Raw genomic sequence first — 22642 nt, 5'->3', positions numbered from 1 at the left:
GACTGTATGTGAGGGAAGTGTAAAATCATAAGATTAACCTTACCATTTCTAAGCGTTGTAAATTTTAGGTGTGACCAAGTCACAAAAGTTTAAATTGCCAAAAGAGACTTATTTCCTGTCCTGCTGCCCATCTTTACTCCCTTCAAGAGCTGTGGAACCCAGCGAATTCTCTTCATCCAGCACTTCTGAATGTCTTGGATTGCTGGTCCTCTGTCCACTGTGGTCCCTTCTGCCAGTCCCAACACTGTTTCTTGCTGCAACATAGGGGCCGACTGAGAAACCACCAGCCCTGATGATCCCCCACATGCAGCATGAGACCAGAAATCCAACACCTTCAAAAGTGTCAGATGAGGAGGATTCCGTGGCCACCGCTTTGGAGGAAACATGCAAAATGTATAAATATCTGTATTTGCTACATAAATGGGTATTTCTGTGTTTTTAAAATTGCAATATCCTTCCTTCCTTTTACCCCCTACAGCGGAAGTGACAGCCCCAGAAAAGATCCTGTCTTATAATCGAGCCAACAGAGCGGTTGCAATACTTTGCAACCATCAGCGGGCACCCCCCAAGACTTTTGACCAGTCTATGGCCAACTTAAAAACCAAGGTGAGGTTTCTACTATTTTCTTTGTTCAAAAATGGCTGCGACCCAACAGATTATACTTTAGATGCTCTGTGGGTTCATTTATCTACACCAGACTGTTCATCTACCCCAGTCTGGGTGAGTCTCACTGCCCAGGGCTCCTAACTGGCCATCTAAGCATCAGTCATAAGAGGTAAGCATTAAAGTCTCAAGCCACACAGCTAGCAGCTGGTATACCCTCCAGAGTCCAGACGCACACCAACTCAACTTGCAGGGGCCTACTAAGATTCTAATGATTTCCTCCTGCATGGTATAAAGAGAGACTGAACACTTTTTGTTTCTCTGCTGGAGGTTTTTTCCCCACCAGGAATGATTGTAGTAGGATAACATTTTTGCCTCTTCAAGTCCCTATATTGTTCCTTCAGCATTGTCCACAACACTTTATATGCTCTACACTACAGTGTTACACCACTTATGTTGGTGTACAGCAATCTGGGCTTCCTGATAGTAACCAAATTCTTCCTTCACTCTCAGTTGACTTATACATGCTAATAATTTGTTTTCAGATTGACGCCAGGAAAGAACAGATGGCACTGGTCAAGAAGGAGCTGAAGGAAGCCAAAAAGCAAGCTAAAGAAAATAATGACGAGAAGCTCAAAAAGTATGTAGTTGAAAAACATTCCCCTGCTATAATGTTTTAACTTTTGTTATGTTTCTGATATCTTCTGCTGACCTCTCTTCCACTTCAGTCTTCTTGTGATTATATGACTGGACAGCTCTCTACATCAATACACTATGAGTGCAGGGTGTCCTGTTCAGGGTTGGGACCATGCTAAGGTTACCAGATTTTGACCACTTGTAGCCACACCCATAACCCACACCTCATTTGAAGCCACACCCACAAAATCACACCCCCATTTTAAGCATGCCCTGAAACATTTGGTTGTAGCAAAACATGCGGGTGGGGAGCAGCTGAAGATGCATGGAAAAATAAACCCTGAACCTACTGTACTATGGGTCAATTATGTGTAACGCAGAGTCCAGGGATAAGGAGTGCGTAACTCATGGACTTTAGGAGTCAAGAGTGCCTGACGCACAAAGTGCAGAGGTCAAGCGTGTGTACTGCAAAATACAGGGGTTAAGAGTGCATGTAGCAGAGAGTAGGAATCAGGGGTATGTAACATAATGCATGGGTCAGGAGTATGTAACGCATGGCGTACAGGGGTCCTGAGTAGGTAACGCACGGGACAATAGCAAGTAATGCTATTGTAGAGTTCAGCGCTCAATAGTAGATGACGCCTAAGTAAGTGAGCCTAGAGGCAGCCATCACAGCATGTACAAAACTGGCTGTATATGACTGCAGTTCACTGCCACCAGGGCCGCCCGATTGAAAGAACAAAACCCAATGAATGGGGTGGACCAGGGACAGTAATGCTGGGGAGAAAAATGCTGGATGTCCTCCAGCCAGGACATGACGCAGGCTCTATCTGACTTGCTGCAGCTTCTACTGCACTCTGTGAGACGCTCACAATTTCAGTACAATAGAGGAGTCTGAGTACTGTACAAGACTGAAGGCTGGAGCTTTAACTTGCCCTTAGAGTTGTTTTATATAGTGCCAACACTTCCATGGCGTTGTACAAAGCACATTAAACCATCTGCATCATTCCTTACCCACAGGCACTCACAATCAAATGTCCCCATTTATTTGTAGGAATGGATGTCGTGTAAAAGGTGCCAATGTTCAGTTTTTCCACTCATTGAATTGCTCTTCTCTAATACTCAGGCTTATAGAAAGTAAGAGGAAGGCTCTACAGAGAACGGAGGAGCAAATCATGAAACTGGAGGTGCAGGCAACGGACAGAGAGGAGAACAAGCAGATTGCCCTGGGCACCTCCAAGCTAAACTATCTGGATCCCCGTATCTCAGTGGCCTGGTGAGTAAAATATCACCTGTCCTTCTCTGATCTCATGGGAATCGGGGCAGCATATCATTTCTTTATTAAATACCTTTATGGGTTTCTTGTATGCCTCAGCCATCTTTATATTTAAAAAAAAAAGTTTAATACCCATTTTCCATTGATGACCACATTGTGGTAATGGTGAAAGGGGCCTAAAGGGATCTCCCTCTGTCACTATATATATATATATATATGCTATAGTCTTTGCACCTACAAAATATGCTTTAATTATGGTCACAAGCAACAGTCTCTCGGCATCTAAATCCAAGAACAAAAATGCAATATGTTGCCGTTTACCAGGTGTCTGCATTAGTTGTAAATCTTTGTAATCTCCGTGGTTTACTTCCGAGCATACAAAAGCTGCCATAGAAAAGAAAGTTTGGAGCATAGATGATCCCCTTTATTGGCTAACTTGAAGTAGAACTGAAGCCAAAACTTTTTTTTGTTGATAGGGTAAGGGAAGGTTATAACTAGGGATGCACCGATACCGGTATTTAGGTACTGAGTACAAGTACCAATATTTATTTTTTCGGGACTCACCGATACCAAATTCTGAGTATTGGAAGTCCCATTCAGGAAGCCAGCAGCATGTAATGACTCGCCACCCGGCTTCCCGATTAACAAGGAAGCCGTCCCATGCTTCTCGTCACTGTGACGAGAAAGCATGCAGCCGGCTTGCTGGTCAATCATGAAAGCCGGGCGCCGTGTAATGACTCTGCGCCCTGCTTCCTGATTGGCCAGGAAGCTGGCTCCATGCTCCCTTGTCATGAGATGACGAGGGAGCATGAAGCCAGCTTCCTGGTCAATCAGAAAGCTGGGCGCTGGGTCATTACACGGCGCCCGGCTTCCTGATTGGCCAGCTTACTGACCAATCAAGAAGCCGGGCAGCGCGTCAATACGCGTTGCCCGGCTTCCTGATTGGCCGGGAAGTCGGCTCCATGCTCTCTCGTCACAGGTGACAAGGGAGCATGGAGCTGGCTTCCCGGCCAATCGGGAAGCCAGGCAACGCGTAATGAGTCGCTGCTCGGCTTCCTGATACAGAAAGTATCGGGCTAGGCATTGGAGCATTTGGGCAAGTATGAGTACTCTCCCAAATACTCTGTATCGGCACCGATACTAGTATCGGAATCAGCACCGGTACTAGTATCTGTGCATCCCTAGTTATAACCCGTCTGCTTTATTTAATTTTTTTTGCCACCTGTGTACCATTGTGGAGATTTCCCCTATTTCCTGCCCAATAGCCAGAAAAGGAAGTGAGAGCAAATCCCTCCAAAAAGAGGGAAATCCATAGTGGTCAGCCGTAGTGTCCCTATTGGAAAATTTCCCATCTATTCCTGCTCTGGTGACAAAATGTGGGGTTTTATTTCACTTTGGATGGTAAGTCATCAGGACAGATAGATTGATCCTCCCTGAGACACTAACGGAAATAAAAACCTGACAGGATTTCTAATCCATCTCTACTCTATTCAAAACTATAGTGTTGGCTTCAGTTGCATTTTACGTTATGAAAGATGCAGCTTTGAGGATTCATTAGATCCCTTCTTAGGACTTTATTCCTTGAATCCTCATAAAGGGATCTAAGGGATCCTGGAAACTTGCATCTTAACTTAAGTTGGCCAATAATAGAAATATAAGGAAATCTCCTAAACTTTAAATGTTCTGCACTAATCGATGGCTAACGTGGTACATTCCTCTACTAGTGCCTGACTGAAGACACATAAATGGCAATATCCTTGGTTTCACTTCACCAAAAGTTACAAGTTCCACCCTGAGAAACCTTTGCATTAATTGTCAACAGAATCAATCTTTATTTCCTTTAAAACCTGTGGTCTTGGGTAATGGAGCATTGGATTCCAAGTTTGGAGGAGGTTCTGGGTGTATCATATGATATAGTATGGCAGCTCTCTCCAGCTGGTGATGCTCCAACAGAGTCCCTGGGGAAGTTTGCTTGTATGGAGTGAAAACAGGAGACCGCTAAGCCATAGGGAACGGACCAACTTGAATCTTTCTATTAAAAGCCATAACTCCCAACTTTCTGAGATGAGAAAGAGGGATATCTTGAAGCACATTGTAATCAGGCAATGGGGACACGACCCCCCCCCCCTCAGATTATGGACCATTAGGAATTTATATGCCAAAAATCATTGGTTGTTTTCCACCATCATGTTTCCGTTATACTGACTTCTCCAAATAGCAAAAAAGATACTTAAAAAGATACTAAAGAGACAAAGATAAAGGTTTTAGTGCAGAAAGTTAGAACCTTTTTATATATGTACATCAGACCAAAAAGTGGGACAACTGAGGAGGAAAGAGGAAAGAGGGACCGAGACTTGGTTCCAAATGAGGGACAGTTGGGAGGTATAAAAAGTCGATCGGGAGTTGACAGCAGATGTGTTTTGGGGGATATGCACAAGTCCAGCTTTATCAGAGCATCACAGTGTAGATTTAATGTCTTGCACGTGAAATCAAAGCCCTGATGAAGGTAGGTTTGCGCATAACCCCAAAATGTGTTGGCTGTCACCTCACGCTAGACCCTATTAATCTGACCAATGAAGATTCTTTCTGGACTGATCCCTATGGCTTGCCACTCATCTTTTTTTTACCCCATACAAATCAATATCAGTACTTGACCTGAAGAAATGAGCGAGTAGAGTCACATGACCCATGTTGCTTGATCAGTCACTAAGTTAGGAAGTAACATAGTGGCCTCTCTTTCCCCACCTACAGGTGCAAGAAATGGAATATTGGCTTAGAGAAGATCTACAACAAGACACTGCGGGACAAGTTTGCCTGGGCCATCGATATGGCTGAAAGCGATTTCTATTTTTAACTCTGGGCTGTTTATAGATTTTAAACTGCACTTATTCTGGATTCTATTTCCATATTTATTGATATTCTCCATATTTTATCCACACTTTATTATTGCTGTATTTTTTAAAACTTTATCAAAACACGTTTGTCAACTCACTTCACTGGTACATATGCACTTTAAAAGTTCAGATGGAATTTTATTTGATGTTGCGGAAGTCCAGTTGAGTGGAAACGTCGATTTACGGCCCGTGACTGTGGATTTTTCAGATTCTGATTCTGCCGGAAACATTAACTTGCAAGATTCACCTTGGAATACAGTAGTTACACTCATAGGAACGGAGTTTGATGACATTTTAAATGGAGATCAGCTGAATAATGTGGTTCAGGGACGAGGCGGAGCCAATACTGTTGCTGGCCGAGAGGGAAAAGACATGTATATTATACAGGAAAAGGAGAGCTGCGACACCATTGATGATTTTGCATATGATGACTTAATGGACATAGTTGAGTTGCCTGCAGAGTTTGAAAGCTTAAAAGTTACTCTAATATCCCAATATTCTCTGAAGATATGAGACACCAATGGGAAGAGCTGTGTCATCATGAAGGACTGGGAGAGAGGATGGCAATGGCAGCACATCATATTCAAAACCAGAGATTTAGTTGAGTTTCAGGTCTCCAATACAACAGCAGAGCCCCAAAACTACCCGCTGGTGTTAGACTATAGTAAGTCTGAAAAGGGAGTAAATATTAACTTAAATTCCATTCCAGGAAATTAGCATATAATGACATTAATTGGCTCCTCATACTTTGATACAATTCAAGGTAACGGTAAAGCAAACTTCATTTAAAAAGGACGAGGCGGAGGCACCTTAACAGGAGGAGATGGCAGTGATACATATATTATTGATTGTGGCCCAGACACCACCTACATTAATAATTATGCAAACGATGATGTGACGGATGCTCTTTATATTAAGGAGAAATACAGAAAATTGAGATTCTAACCATCCAATGACCATTTTTTTCCATCGATTTTCCCAAAAAAATGCGTTTTACTATTCACCTTGAGATTAGAAGTACTGAAAGTTGCAAAATGATATTAAAATATTGGTTCAAATCAGAGCAATACAGACATTTACAGTTTCGGACAGAAAGTCTTTAACATGAATGGGCTGGGCAAATTTAGATTATTATAAAGGGGGGGGGGGGGTTGCCCGAGTTTCGTCTTGCCTAGGGCAGCCCCAAACCAAAATACACGACTGGTTCTGGGGTATAAAACTTGAGGAAGGCGGCTTGGAAAGTTGGTCGACCTGTTATAGTTATAAGTGGACATTAGAGGGAGCTCTTGTCCAAGTTTTAGCTTGCTCTTATTCCAAGGCATAGAGAGAGCATATTATCAGCAAGACCTGAAAACAAAGTCCAGATCTTATCAGGCATTGCCCCACGGTCATTTTCTGTGATGTCTCTCACCGCCAGTGACAGGCGGTGATATTATAATGCAATTAGTGACGTTTTATCTCTTCGAACAGGATGGAAAATAACGCTCTGACGTTTGATGGGCCTTATGGCCATGATAATGCCTGGTAGAAACTTGTAATGATCTCCTGTTTCCGTATATCTATTTTTCCCTTTTTGTCTTTTTGTAAAGTTGATAAAACTAAAATAAAGATTTACATTAAAGAAAAAAAACCACTCTGACAACCCTGTTCACCTTACCGGAAAAAACAATGATACACACAACCTTTGTGTCACTTAAGATAATTCTCCTGTGTGGACTTATTACCTGTTACAAAGTATCACTTCGAAAAATGAACTCCAGTGAATGTTATTTTAAAGAGAGTTGTGTGGAATCAATAGGCTCCCTTAACCCTTTAGCTGCCAAGTCTAACGCTTTTAACCTCAGCTGGCCACACCATTTTTGCAATTTTTCCCATTGTTTTGATTTTTCTATTGCTGCGTTGCTAGTATTTGTAAACATTTTCAGGGATCCCAACCTGAAATAAGTCATTTCAGGGAGGTGCCCTCTGTCAAGCCAGCCAGCGGGGGCATTTCAGGGGGGTGCAACAAGGAGAGCACCCCCGCTGAGATTGTGATACTTCTGCGATCAATCCTACCTTTTATGCATATATTGTTGAAAATTCTTCAATAAAAATTACTTGCAAAAAAAAAAGAGCACCCCCCTGAAATGATGGCAGATAGCAAAGGAGCTAATGCTTCCCGTGCAATCTGCTGGTTTTCTTTTTATAGTATTCTGACAGCTGCTGCCCTTTGGCAGCAGCTGGCTGCTATTGGCTTTTGCAATAGTCAATAGAACGCTGGCTATTGCACCTGCCCTCTGCTGCTGTCAGTCTACAGAAGAGGACCTGATGGAGAACTTCAGGTCCACCTCTGCTGATTGAGCGAGACTGCTATTGCAAATTGAAATAGCCAATAGCAATCCAGCTATTCATTCCTATGCCGTTTTATTTTCTCTGACTGATGGCCGCTGGCGGCCCCGATGTCAGGAAAAAAAACCAGATAGCAGGGAAAGTTTTACTCTGCTAGATCGAGCAGAGTAAACCTTTCCGGGAGAAAATGTTTCTCTCCCGGGTGTCCGGGAGCTGCTATCTAATAGCGGGAGACTCCCAGAACATCCGGGAGAGTTGAGATGTCTGTATTTTAGAATAAAATGATGGTGCTACTAGACATGTGCATTCGGATTCGGTAGAACCTGCAAATCAGGGAAATTCGGTGGTTCGTCCGAATCCGAAATAACAAATTTATTATATGCCCGAATATACCAAAACTATATTCGGACATACATAAATTCGTTTGCAGAACATGATGCATTCTAGAAAACGAATGCAGCCACCGCATTTACGGACTAGTAAAATGCAATACACTAAATTTGTGTTTTTTGTGTGTAGAAATGCTTTAAGGCACCAAAACAGTGCAAATTCAGCCTAAGGCTTTCCGAAAAGCTTTAAGAAGACAAAGACCTTCAGAAAGTAGCGATGCATTGCTGTAGTCCGTGTGGCTACATAGCAGAGCAAGGAGACAACTCTGCACGCAATTCACTGCAGGCCATTCAGTGTAGTCAACTTGTGAAAGGAAGGGGAAAACACTGCCCAAATCACCAAGAATTTATACATTAACCTGCATTAAGTTAGGGTTGGAGTAGTGCAGTGTACGTAAATCTGAACGGATGTTTGGGCTTTTTTTTTTTCTTTAGAATTTAGGTGCAGATTTACTTCAACATGAGCTGTATAGAAGATACTTTACCAACCCAACAGCTGTCACATCACATGCAGAACGTAGTAAAGTGAAGTCTAAAGACATTTCATTTTTTTGGCAGCTGCTAGAAAGGTAAATCCCCAAACTGTCTTCTATCTCTTGGGGATTCTTTTGGTGAGATCCCTGTGCTGAGTTCCTGGGTCTGTACACCCGCTGTGCCCATTATGAGGAGCTCCCACCATCCATGGGCTGAGTTCCCGGGTCTGTATACCTGTTGTGCCCATTATGAGGAGCTCCCACCATCCCTGTGCTGAGTTCCCGGGTCTGTACTCCTCCTGTGCCCATTCTGAGGGGCTCCCACCATCCCTGTTGCCACCTGTCCAGGATTCACCCGGACAGTTCGGGTTTTGAATGCTGTGTCCGGGTTTCGTGGCAGCAGAAACCCGGACACAGGATGTCAGGCAGGCAGGGGCATCCAAAATTAACATAGGGGCTACTGCTCCCCCCACTGAAAATGGCCTCAACTGTGATATTTACATATGAATAAGCCGCAACTCATTCTCCCAAAAAAATGTCCGCTCGTCGGTAGAGTATTCGGGTTTGGCTTGAAGAAAAGGTGGCAACCCTATTCCCGGGTCTGTACACCTGCTGTGCCCATAATGAGGAGCTCCCACCATCCATGTGCTGAGTTCCCGGGTCTGTACACCTGCTGTGCCCATTATGAGGAGCTCCCACCATCCCTGTGCTGAGTTCCCGGGTCTGTACACCTGCTGTGCCCATTATGAGGAGCTCCCACCATCCCTGTGCTGAGTTCTGTGTCTGTACTCCTGCTGTGCCCATTATGAGGAGCTCCCACCATCCCTGTGCTGAGTTCCCGGGTCTGTACACCTGCTGTGCCCATTTTGAGGGTGGAAACAGTAGCATTACTGTTGGGGTAAGTTTATAAAAATAGATTACAAATATTCTGACTTCTCACAGTTCACATGGACAGAATACAAAATGTGATTTGTTTACACCCAGAGACTTAAAGTTCACTCATCTGTGTCACGATCACGAGACTCTCCACACCTAGTACCTCCTGGTCACACTCACTCTTAGCTTAGTCACAGGGAATGATACAATGTAACTCAATCACAGGGTAGGGAAGGGGGCGGCTGCAGAGATATGACAGTCTAAAGAAAGCAGCCAATCACACAGAGAGCTGCGCTGGGCTGCTCTTGGATTGGATTACGTGCAATCCGTTCGCCGTTTTTTGCCTGTCTCTGCGCACTTCAAATTGCAGCATAACACTATATAGAAACAAGGATACAAATGAGTGGCTCTTCTCACCTTTTCTGATCACTTCTGAAATTATTCTTAGGCTTTGAAAAAGACAAACTTTATATAAAGTTGGCATCTTTGTGTGGTTGCTGGCTAGGGATGAGCTCGCGTTAAAAATTTGGCAGCTGAATGTAAACAAAGGGACGGGATGCTGGTGACATAATTGACCGTATATGGCCACTTGGCCATATTAGGTCAATGTCTTAGGCCAAATATAGCCATTTTGCTATATATGGTCAATGTTCTAACCAGCATCCAGCTACTTAATGTGCAGCTGCATGTAAACAAAGGGACAGGATGCTGGTGACATTTACCTTATATGGCCATATTGGGTCAATGTCTTTGAACAAATATGACCAAGTGACATATATCTTCAATGATGTCGCCAGCACTCCGCTCCTTTGGTTGTACAGCTGCATATATGGTCATATAGGGTCACGTGGCCATTTTAGGTCAATGTCTTAGACCAAATATGGCCATCTGGATATATATGGTATATTTTTTCACCAGCATCCAGTCCCTTTGTTTACATGCAGCTGAAAGTAAACAAAGGGACGGGATGCTGGTGACATCATTAAACGTATATGGGCACCTGGCCATAAATGGTCAATAATGCCACCAGCATCCCACCCATTGATTGGACCAGCACCAAATGCTTTATGAGACTGAACCCAAGCTCATCGCTATTCCTGGCCATTTGAGATACATCTTGCCTTTTATTGTATTTTGGGGGCTCCTGTGGCAAAGTATCGCTTTTAGCATCCAACACTGAAAGATTTTAGTTTCAGATGGAGTGGACCTTTAACCCTGAGAGGGTTTAGCCATCAATAGCGCCTTTTGGAAGTAAGAAAACTTTTGAAGCATTGACACAAAGTTTGTTCTCTGGATGTTGTTGTAATTCCGTCAAGTTTGTTCTTAAAGCTTTTGGCAGAAGAGCCAAACAACAAACAGGTGACATTGGGAATGACCGTAATCTATACAGGAAGGAATCCATGTTATATAATATGTGATATAAAGAACGTTGTCTTGTGATGCAACCCTACTTCCATTACTGAGACTGATCAAACATTATCAGGGAGTTGTTGGGGTGACACGACTCTTATCTTATCACCGAGCAAGAGACAGTATGGCAATCTGAGTCATACAATGGTGAACCGTCCCTAGATACACATTGTACTCGCTTCATATGACTTGTAAGGGATTCAGAGGAAGATAAAATTTGCACGGTGATAAGATGTCATTATATTTGTTGTCTGCAATACAAACATATCCATTGAGCACATGTACTGTCCAGGTAACCATTGTGTCATAATCATATCGCTTCCGTCCATCCAGCTTTTAGAGGAGTGCCACATTCTGAAGGAGTGAGTAGGCAAAAAAAACAAAAACATTCTTAGGAGGTTAAGGAAGGTGAGCCTTGTGGGCAGAGATGTGTGTTTTACTCATCGGTAGCCTTTTTTTTTTTTTACAGGGGCAGTTTTAGATGGACTCCAAGAGACAAACAATCCAGCTAACCCTCTTTTAAGTTGAACTCTGAGCAGAAAAACGTTCATTTACCGTATTTTTCCGTCTATAAGACGCCCCCATGTATAGGACGCCCCCCACTTTTCTTACTCAAAATTCAGTCAGGGGTGTATCTACTGCAAGGCAAACTAGGCATTTGCCTAGGGCGGCACTTTCCAGGTGGGTGCCAAAATGCTGCCCCCAAACCAGTTAGTTAAAAAAAAATGATATTATAAATTTTTCATGAATTACTGCCAGTACTCCTAGACCTGGTGCTTCTTTGACTGGGGATCAACGTGTCCACCTATACCGCCTACTCCTACATATATTTGCTGGCTGCAAGGAAGTGCAGCCTATAAACTCTGTTCAGAGTTATGTCTCTAGAGCTACAGAGCCCAGCGGCCAAGGCAGAAGATGGGTAACTGCAGAATAAGAGGGCCCAGCATATTAAGGCAGAAGATCGGAGTTGCAGCTGCAGAACTAGGGAGCCCATCAAGTCAGGAATGGAGAAGGTGGCTATTCCAAAGGTAGAACTAGAGCATCCTGCTATGTTGATAGCGCAACCTGTCAGAATCTAGATACACCGTGCGCGCTGTATCCCACAACTGACAAGTTATGCAAAATGTCTTAAACTGGAAGGGGTGGGACTAATTTAGATTAGGGATTGGGGGGTGCTCGGTTTTAGTCTTGCCTAGGGCAGCACAAAACCAAGATACACCACTGCCCGTGTATAAGACGCCCCTCCATTTTTAGGTAAATATTTGTAAGAAAAAGTATAGTCTTATACATGGAAAAATACAGTAACTGTATTCCTCAATAGCCATAAGGGATATAAATGCACTTTGCATGTACAGTGGTTAAAGAGGACCTGTCAGGTCTGTAAAACAAATACATATGGCACTCCCATACATAGAAGAGGTAGTATATTCACCTCCCCTTGGCTTGTATCTCCTTCCTTCCATTGCAGTGCCACGTCTTCCATCAGTCCCTTAGGCATGTAATAGTTGCAGGTGTGCTGGTTGCCCAATGCTCCCCACTGTGCGTTGTATTTTTTATCTGCTGATCCCTACATCACTGCTGTGCCCTGTACTCAGGGCCAGATTGCCCACAAGGCCAACCAAGGCCCGGCCTTGGGGCAGCAGGGAGTAGAGGGGCAGCATTGGTGTGGAATTCCTATGTCCCGATGCCCAGGACATGCAGTTCTGGGCGCCGTGCGGGTAGTTGTTTTGTACATTTAGTCCTGTTTTGGGCAAGCAGAGCTAAATGTACAGCGGAGATCACGTTTATGCTGCCTGCAGGTCTGCCATTCTCCTTGGGGGGGGCAGTGGGGCGCATTGAGGAACCTGAGAGAGTGATGGAAGCTGCAGTGCTGAAACAGGCAATGCATAACCAGGCACAATTTTGTTTTGCCATCAGACCAGCAAGAAGTAATTACAGCGTGTGTTCAAGCAGTGGTTTCTCTGCAGGGGCCCACTGCTGAGCCAAGGCTAGAGTTATCCAATCAGCAAGAAACACGAGCTTTGCTGATTGTGTTATCTGCCCAGCAGGGGGGTATAGAATCTCTGCAGAGATGCTGCAGAAGCTCCAGTGCTGGAGCAGGCAAGGTAAAACTAGGTAGCACTTCTTTTTACCATCAGACCAGCAAGAACTAATTGCAGTATGTGTACAAGCAGTGGTCTCCCTGCAGATGTGTGACACACCCACTGCTGAGACAAAGCTGCAAATCTGCTCAGCAGGGACCTCTTTAGAGCTGCAGCAGAATCTTCAGTGCTGGAGCAGGCAAGGCAGAACTAGGTAGGCTTCCGTTTTTTGCCATCAGATCAGCACAAAGTAATTACAGCATTCCCTGCTGTACATTTAGCTCTGCTTGCCCAAACAACTACCCGCCCGGGCATCGAGAGATAGGAATTCCACACCCCTGCTGCCCTTCTACTCCCTGGGGCCCCAAGGCCGGGCCTTGGTTGGCCTTGTGGGAAATCCGGCCCTGGGTGTGTGTAGGACCTCTGCAGAGAGACCACTGAGAGCAAGAGTCCTTCTATATAGCATGCTGGCAGCGGACAGGTTGAGGCTGTTGTCTGCAGAAAACAAAGCACAAAGTGTAATTTAAACTGACAGTTCTCATGGGCGTTATCCCTTTCTTTCACCATTTAACACCAAAATCAAATATTTGGCTTTAGAAACACTTCAATGATACGGGTCCCCGGAGAATATCACTTTATACTTATAGTGCTGAGCACAAAGCTCCTGCAGTGGCATTATTTAACAATAGATGTTACTTGTATGAAAATTTCTTTGCATTTTATGCTGATTGTGAGATTGTTATAAATACAATTTATATATATTTATGTTATATATAAATATATATTATATTATATACTTTGTTTATATCATTCTGGGTTATTTTGCTCTGCGTAACACTGAATCCATACTGTGCACATTATTATCTCTGGCAATGACGGAGTTAATCCTCGGGGCAGGGATGGTTATCTCACGCTGTTCACTCCTGAACATCACTGCCCCTCTATAAAACTGAATTATTTTACTGGTGTCTGTTCAGCATTCTCTGCCCCTGGGGCTCGGCCATTTGCTAAGCAGGTGACAATACAAGCTAATTATTGACTCTCTCTCTCCCTCCCTCGGCCAGTGGAGGCTTATTGTTTGCTTGCATAACCATCAGCTACACCTGATGACCTTGGTCCATGCTACACTGCCAGACTTGAAGTTCTTGTTCTTAGTTTTTATAAGAGATTTGCTTCTGATACGTCTTCTGCTGGCCGCGCCTTTGGCCATATTCACGCAATTTCAATTTACTTTTGTTCACAAAAATGACCAAAAAGAGCCAAAAATAGGGTCCCCGGGAACGAAGATTGTGAATGCTTACCTCTCCCTTGGCCCAAACGGCTGAATGCGGCTGTAATGAAGAGAAAATGGTGTACAAAGACTCTTAAAGTGAAGCTAAACTTTTTTTTTTTAGTTGGATAGAGTGGAGAGGGATTAGAAGACCTGGCAAAATGAGTGAGCATTTTGCCGGATGAAGGGTCTGACCAGTTCTGCGCACCCGTCAGCCTTGTCAGCGTGTAAACCAAAAGAAAATGTTTATGTCAACCTTCAAATTCTTTTCCAGCGATAAAATCAGCATGCATAAAGTATATAAATAACATACCTTCTCACCCTTTACCTTTAATTATAAGTTTCATCCCTTCTACCTTCCTTTGTCTGCAGGATTTTTCACTGTCACTTGCGAACCAGAGTTTAATGTTTGAATTGGTCACAGTTCCTATCCAGGGCATCTCTCTGTGGTCTTTAGTATGGGACCACGCTTCTACTACACCCCTGCCTTCCCTTCCAATGCCGTCACCTGTTCCTTACTCTATTACCATTCTATGCTCTATTACACAGATACCAATCGAATGCTTTGGCTCACTCATCTAGTGCTCATTATTGGCCACTGAAGTCTACCATCCCATTAAGCAAGCCAATGGTAGGGCACAGAAAAAGGTAGTGGGTGGGCCAACAACAGAGATGAAGGCAGCATTTGCATTATAGAGAATAGGTTTCAGGACTCCTGGGGTGTTCTATAAATCTAGGAAGGGTATGTACTGGGCCGCTGTGTATTAAAGTGTATATACAGCCAAAAGTTAGATTTTTTTTTGGTATGATCCGTGTCAGTATATATTTTGCCATCTGTGTCCTGTTAGGGAAATGTACCTTCACTTCTTGTTCTTAGGATTTAACTGGAAGTGAAAGGAAATCTCTACACAGTGTCAGGAATTCCCGGGCTACACGGGCTCAGCCATACTGGTGGATTCTCATGAAATCCCACGATCGTACGATAATTGGCAGGAGTATGGAAGGCGTGCGACCGTTTCTACTGTACAGTCGCACGTCTTTTGTCTTACGAGCATGTTGGAAAACCAGCCGAAAATCGGCATTGCAGTCATCGGAAGCCCTCCCCTCAGCGGGGTGGGCTTGCGGTGATCGCAAGTACGATCTGCCTGTCCAAGATGGGCAGATCGTACGAGCTTTAAGTTACTTTACAACCATCGCACAATGAAAGTCGTGGGATGGTTGTAAAGCGTATGGCCAGCTTTACTCTAGTGGCACCTGCCACTTTCTGCCTTGGTGACCATGGTCACCAGGAATCCACACTAAGGCCCCATTCACACTGAGCGACATGAAAAATCGCACTTGTTTCTGCGCGATTTCAAGCTGAGCGACATGAGCTACATTGCACATGTTGTCGCGCTACATAGGACGACTTTTGGGAGGAACTTCGTCGCTGCTACAAACCAATCAAAAGCGATCTGGATGTGACATGATTCCTTTCCTCCATATTGCTGTGGAAAAGTGACACTTGTGTAGTGCGATATCGCGCGACAAGGTCGTGCAATATCGCCGGTAATGCGCGACATTGAGCGACACCATTGAGCCTATTGGGGCCAAATCGCGCGACATCCGCCGAAAAATAGGTCATGTTCGAGCGACAAGCTTGAAGGACAAGCTACAGGCGATATTGAGCTGTGAGATGTGAACAGCTCCATTGGACGAGCTACATTGAGAAACATTGCGCACGGAAATATTTTGGAGCGGAAATCGCGCGAAAAACCGCTTAGTGTGAACGGAGTCTAACTGTATCCCTAAACTCTATCCTTCACAGCTGGCTTCCTCACTCACTATTATCCCTATACTTCATCCTACACAGCTGGCTTCCTCACTCACTATTATCCCTATACTTCATCCTACACAGCTGGCTTCCTCACTCACTATATCCCTATACTTCCTCCTACACAGCCCGGCTTTCTCACTAACTATATCCCTACGGTAATGCGCGACATTGAGCGACACCATTGAGCCTATTGGGGCCAAATCGCGCGACATCCGCCGAAAAATAGGTCATGTTCGAGCGACAAGCTTGAAGGACAAGCTACAGGCGATATTGAGCTGTGAGATGTGAACAGCTCCATTGGACGAGCTACATTGAGAAACATTGCGCACGGAAATATTTTGGAGCGGAAATCGCGCGAAAAACCGCTTAGTGTGAACGGAGTCTAACTGTATCCCTAAACTCTATCCTTCACAGCTGGCTTCCTCCCTCACTATATCCCTATACTTCCTCCTACACAGCCCGGCTTTCTCACTAACTATATCCCTACGGTAATGCGCGACATTGAGCGACACCATTGAGCCTATTGGGGCCAAATCGCGCGACATCCGCCGAAAAATAGGTCATGTTCGAGCGACAAGCTTGAAGGACAAGCTACAGGCGATATTGAGCTGTGAGATGTGAACAGCTCCATTGGACGAGCTACATTGAGAAACATTGCGCACGGAAATATTTTGGAGCGGAAATCGCGCGAAAAACCGCTTAGTGTGAACGGAGTCTAACTGTATCCCTAAACTCTATCCTTCACAGCTGGCTTCCTCCCTCACTATATCCCTATACTTCCTCCTACACAGCCCGGCTTTCTCACTAACTATATCCCTACGGTAATGCGCGACATTGAGCGACACCATTGAGCCTATTGGGGCCAAATCGCGCGACATCCGCCGAAAAATAGGTCATGTTCGAGCGACAAGCTTGAAGGACAAGCTACAGGCGATATTGAGCTGTGAGATGTGAACAGCTCCATTGGACGAGCTACATTGAGAAACATTGCGCACGGAAATATTTTGGAGCGGAAATCGCGCGAAAAACCGCTTAGTGTGAACGGAGTCTAACTGTATCCCTAAACTCTATCCTTCACAGCTGGCTTCCTCCCTCACTATATCCCTATACTTCCTCCTACACAGCCCGGCTTTCTCACTAACTATATCCCTACGGTAATGCGCGACATTGAGCGACACCATTGAGCCTATTGGGGCCAAATCGCGCGACATCCGCCGAAAAATAGGTCATGTTCGAGCGACAAGCTTGAAGGACAAGCTACAGGCGATATTGAGCTGTGAGATGTGAACAGCTCCATTGGACGAGCTACATTGAGAAACATTGCGCACGGAAATATTTTGGAGCGGAAATCGCGCGAAAAACCGCTTAGTGTGAACGGAGTCTAACTGTATCCCTAAACTCTATCCTTCACAGCTGGCTTCCTCCCTCACTATATCCCTATACTTCCTCCTACACAGCCCGGCTTTCTCACTAACTATATCCCTACGGTAATGCGCGACATTGAGCGACACCATTGAGCCTATTGGGGCCAAATCGCGCGACATCCGCCGAAAAATAGGTCATGTTCGAGCGACAAGCTTGAAGGACAAGCTACAGGCGATATTGAGCTGTGAGATGTGAACAGCTCCATTGGACGAGCTACATTGAGAAACATTGCGCACGGAAATATTTTGGAGCGGAAATCGCGCGAAAAACCGCTTAGTGTGAACGGAGTCTAACTGTATCCCTAAACTCTATCCTTCACAGCTGGCTTCCTCCCTCACTATATCCCTATACTTCCTCCTACACAGCCCGGCTTTCTCACTAACTATATCCCTACGGTAATGCGCGACATTGAGCGACACCATTGAGCCTATTGGGGCCAAATCGCGCGACATCCGCCGAAAAATAGGTCATGTTCGAGCGACAAGCTTGAAGGACAAGCTACAGGCGATATTGAGCTGTGAGATGTGAACAGCTCCATTGGACGAGCTACATTGAGAAACATTGCGCACGGAAATATTTTGGAGCGGAAATCGCGCGAAAAACCGCTTAGTGTGAACGGAGTCTAACTGTATCCCTAAACTCTATCCTTCACAGCTGGCTTCCTCCCTCACTATATCCCTATACTTCCTCCTACACAGCCCGGCTTTCTCACTAACTATATCCCTACGGTAATGCGCGACATTGAGCGACACCATTGAGCCTATTGGGGCCAAATCGCGCGACATCCGCCGAAAAATAGGTCATGTTCGAGCGACAAGCTTGAAGGACAAGCTACAGGCGATATTGAGCTGTGAGATGTGAACAGCTCCATTGGACGAGCTACATTGAGAAACATTGCGCACGGAAATATTTTGGAGCGGAAATCGCGCGAAAAACCGCTTAGTGTGAACGGAGTCTAACTGTATCCCTAAACTCTATCCTTCACAGCTGGCTTCCTCCCTCACTATATCCCTATACTTCCTCCTACACAGCCCGGCTTTCTCACTAACTATATCCCTACGGTAATGCGCGACATTGAGCGACACCATTGAGCCTATTGGGGCCAAATCGCGCGACATCCGCCGAAAAATAGGTCATGTTCGAGCGACAAGCTTGAAGGACAAGCTACAGGCGATATTGAGCTGTGAGATGTGAACAGCTCCATTGGACGAGCTACATTGAGAAACATTGCGCACGGAAATATTTTGGAGCGGAAATCGCGCGAAAAACCGCTTAGTGTGAACGGAGTCTAACTGTATCCCTAAACTCTATCCTTCACAGCTGGCTTCCTCCCTCACTATATCCCTATACTTCCTCCTACACAGCCCGGCTTTCTCACTAACTATATCCCTACGGTAATGCGCGACATTGAGCGACACCATTGAGCCTATTGGGGCCAAATCGCGCGACATCCGCCGAAAAATAGGTCATGTTCGAGCGACAAGCTTGAAGGACAAGCTACAGGCGATATTGAGCTGTGAGATGTGAACAGCTCCATTGGACGAGCTACATTGAGAAACATTGCGCACGGAAATATTTTGGAGCGGAAATCGCGCGAAAAACCGCTTAGTGTGAACGGAGTCTAACTGTATCCCTAAACTCTATCCTTCACAGCTGGCTTCCTCCCTCACTATATCCCTATACTTCCTCCTACACAGCCCGGCTTTCTCACTAACTATATCCCTACGGTAATGCGCGACATTGAGCGACACCATTGAGCCTATTGGGGCCAAATCGCGCGACATCCGCCGAAAAATAGGTCATGTTCGAGCGACAAGCTTGAAGGACAAGCTACAGGCGATATTGAGCTGTGAGATGTGAACAGCTCCATTGGACGAGCTACATTGAGAAACATTGCGCACGGAAATATTTTGGAGCGGAAATCGCGCGAAAAACCGCTTAGTGTGAACGGAGTCTAACTGTATCCCTAAACTCTATCCTTCACAGCTGGCTTCCTCCCTCACTATATCCCTATACTTCCTCCTACACAGCCCGGCTTTCTCACTAACTATATCCCTACGGTAATGCGCGACATTGAGCGACACCATTGAGCCTATTGGGGCCAAATCGCGCGACATCCGCCGAAAAATAGGTCATGTTCGAGCGACAAGCTTGAAGGACAAGCTACAGGCGATATTGAGCTGTGAGATGTGAACAGCTCCATTGGACGAGCTACATTGAGAAACATTGCGCACGGAAATATTTTGGAGCGGAAATCGCGCGAAAAACCGCTTAGTGTGAACGGAGTCTAACTGTATCCCTAAACTCTATCCTTCACAGCTGGCTTCCTCCCTCACTATATCCCTATACTTCCTCCTACACAGCCCGGCTTTCTCACTAACTATATCCCTACGGTAATGCGCGACATTGAGCGACACCATTGAGCCTATTGGGGCCAAATCGCGCGACATCCGCCGAAAAATAGGTCATGTTCGAGCGACAAGCTTGAAGGACAAGCTACAGGCGATATTGAGCTGTGAGATGTGAACAGCTCCATTGGACGAGCTACATTGAGAAACATTGCGCACGGAAATATTTTGGAGCGGAAATCGCGCGAAAAACCGCTTAGTGTGAACGGAGTCTAACTGTATCCCTAAACTCTATCCTTCACAGCTGGCTTCCTCCCTCACTATATCCCTATACTTCCTCCTACACAGCCCGGCTTTCTCACTAACTATATCCCTATACTTCATCCTACAAAGCCTGACTTCCTCACTAACTATATCCCTATACTTCATCCTACACAGCCAGGCTTCCTCACTAACTATATCCCTATACTTCATCCTACACAGCCCAGCTTCCTCACTAACTATATCCCTATACTTCATCCTACACAGCCCAGCTTCCTCACTAACTATATCCCTATACTTCATCCTACACAGCCCGGCTTCCTCACTAACTATATCCCTATACTTCATCCTACACAGCCCAGCTTCCTCACTAACTATATCCCTGTACTTCATCCTACACAGCCCAGCTTCCTCACTAACTATATCCCTATACTTCATCCTACACAGCCCAGCTTCCTCACTAACTATATCCCTATACTTCATCCTACACAGCCTGGCTTCCTCACTAACTATATCCCTATACTTCATCCTACACAACCCGGCCTCCTCACTAACTATATCCCTATACTTCATCCTACACAGCCCAGCTTCCTCACTAACTATATCCCTATACTTCATCCTACACAGCCCGGCCTCCTCACTAACTATATCCCTATACTACATCCTACACAGCCCGGCCTCCTCACTAACTATATCCCTATACTACATCCTACACAGCCCAGCTTCCTCACTAACTATATCCCTATACTTCATCCTACACAGCCCAGCTTCCTCACTAACTATATCCCTATACTTCATCCTACACAGCCCAGCTTCCTCACTACTTATATCCCTATACTTCATCCTACACAGCTGGCTTTCTCACAGTGCTCACCCCGAGTAGTATTCGAAATTTGCAAAGTGAGAAAGCTTGCCTCGGTCAATGTCTACTAGAGATAGATGGGTGAGATAACAGCCAGGCAAGGGGAGCTCAGCGACAGCATTTCCAATGCTCCGAGACAACCCACGTGACTAAATAACACGATCTGCTCAGTGAAAGAACTCAGCTGACGCCCATTTTGTAAAAATAAGAGAAAAAAAAGTTAGTTTTATTTCCAGGCATTTATACATATTATGGATTTACAGCGAGCGTATCATACGTCTGGTTAACTTTTTTTTTTTTTTTTTATATCTGTCAGTGCCATTTTTGGTCATTAAAAAAACAAAGAAGAAGTCCATTCCCTTGGTCACAAGCTCCTCTCGTCCTCCATCCCCGTGTCATTAGAGGCCTCCTCCAGAAGACGCCGCGGGCACGGTCATGCACAGCCTCCTCCGCCCCTGATTTGGTTTTACACTTAAATAAATAATTAATTCCTGCCGAGACTTTTTCGCGGGATCAATGGAAAAAAAAAAGGGTAAAGAAAACTAAAAATAATTACAAAATACACAGAAGGTTGAAATAAAATGTTTCTTCTCCTCCCCCTCCCAATCTCAGCAGGTTATCCTAGTCGACACAGTGATTCTCCGCGGCGTGTGGTTCCTAGTAATCCGTAATGGCGTCTTCGGGGATCAGGGTGTTAAACGGACGGTCCCATAGGGTGCTGGTGATGCCGAATCCTGAAGAGAGGAAGACGAGATGATTAAAGGGAAATGCAAGGCTAGTTTTTTAAATAGTGTACAGCAGTGCCTACCTAAAAGCTGGACTCGATTCATGAAATAATTAAAGTCATTATTCATTCAAATTAATTTTTAAATTGTAATATTACTATTAAAATGATTTTAATTGTTTTTATTCATTTTAAATTGCATGTGTAAGGAGCTCCGCTTGAGTTGCCATCAGACTCTTTTATTCCCTTGTACCAATATACTTCACACACGTGGACAATCCTGATATCCCCTTGCTGTGAATCCACCTTGTGTTAGACTGTGTTCATTAGGGATGCACCGATGCCGATACCGAGTATTTGGGCGAGTACTCCGTTATTTACCTCCAATACCGGAACTTCCTTTCAGAGATCTCCCTCTGACCGGCAGTGCCGAGGGAGCATGGAGCCGACTTACATTAAAATAAACAGCTGCTGAAAACTGGGGGAACTGTGTGGAGGTCGGCTTTTCTATACAGCGCTGACTGTTTATTGTCATGTAAGTTTTTAGAGCACATGTAATTAAAGGTTTTAAAAAGGATTTTACACTATTTTACACTATGTGGCATTTGTTCCCTTTTTTTCTATAGGATATGAGAGACATTGGATAAGGATCGCTGTGCGGAGCAATTAGCCATCTGCTGGCCGGAGTGGAGGAGAAGTCGGCGCTACAGCGAGTACACAGAGCGCTTTTAGACCATCATTATTTGTGGTCTAAAATTTATGGTGAGTGCGTTATTGAATGTGCACATTAGGATTTGTCACGGTGAAGCACTTATCGTGAATAGTAGGGATGCACCAATACCGTTTTTTCAGGTATCGAGTATGAGTACCGATTATGAGGAAGTTGGGTGGCGGATCATGACCTATCGCCCGGCTTACAGATTGCCTGGGAAGACAGCGTTCTATGAAAAGAACACCGGCTTCATTTGCC

The 22642-nt window shown here is 44.9% G+C and overlaps 2 protein-coding genes across 2 annotated transcripts in view; one reads left to right on the top strand and one right to left on the bottom strand.

Annotated features, from left to right (window-relative positions):
• The window catches only part of TOP1MT (topoisomerase (DNA) I, mitochondrial), a 49237-nt gene extending 43838 nt beyond the window's left edge, over positions 1 to 5399 (top strand). Inside the window, exons 10-13 of the mRNA XM_018553021.1 lie at positions 479 to 606; positions 1149 to 1243; positions 2366 to 2515; positions 5267 to 5399. Of these exons, the coding sequence (XP_018408523.1) occupies positions 479 to 606; positions 1149 to 1243; positions 2366 to 2515; positions 5267 to 5369 (476 nt within the window). The 3' untranslated portion in view covers positions 5370 to 5399. The remainder of the gene's footprint in view (positions 1 to 478; positions 607 to 1148; positions 1244 to 2365; positions 2516 to 5266) is intronic.
• A 16123-nt stretch (positions 5400 to 21522) lies between these two features.
• The window catches only part of FA2H (fatty acid 2-hydroxylase), a 41961-nt gene continuing 40841 nt past the window's right edge, over positions 21523 to 22642 (bottom strand). The window contains exon 7 of the mRNA XM_018553033.1: positions 21523 to 21682. Coding sequence (XP_018408535.1) covers positions 21606 to 21682 — 77 coding nt within the window. The 3' untranslated portion in view covers positions 21523 to 21605. The remainder of the gene's footprint in view (positions 21683 to 22642) is intronic.

This window comes from Nanorana parkeri, unplaced genomic scaffold (assembly GCF_000935625.1).
Source record: "Nanorana parkeri isolate BGI_ZX_2015 unplaced genomic scaffold, ASM93562v1 scaffold6, whole genome shotgun sequence".
In the NCBI taxonomy this organism is placed as follows: Eukaryota; Metazoa; Chordata; class Amphibia; order Anura; family Dicroglossidae; genus Nanorana; species Nanorana parkeri.
This window is presented reverse-complemented; position numbering and strand designations above follow the sequence as displayed.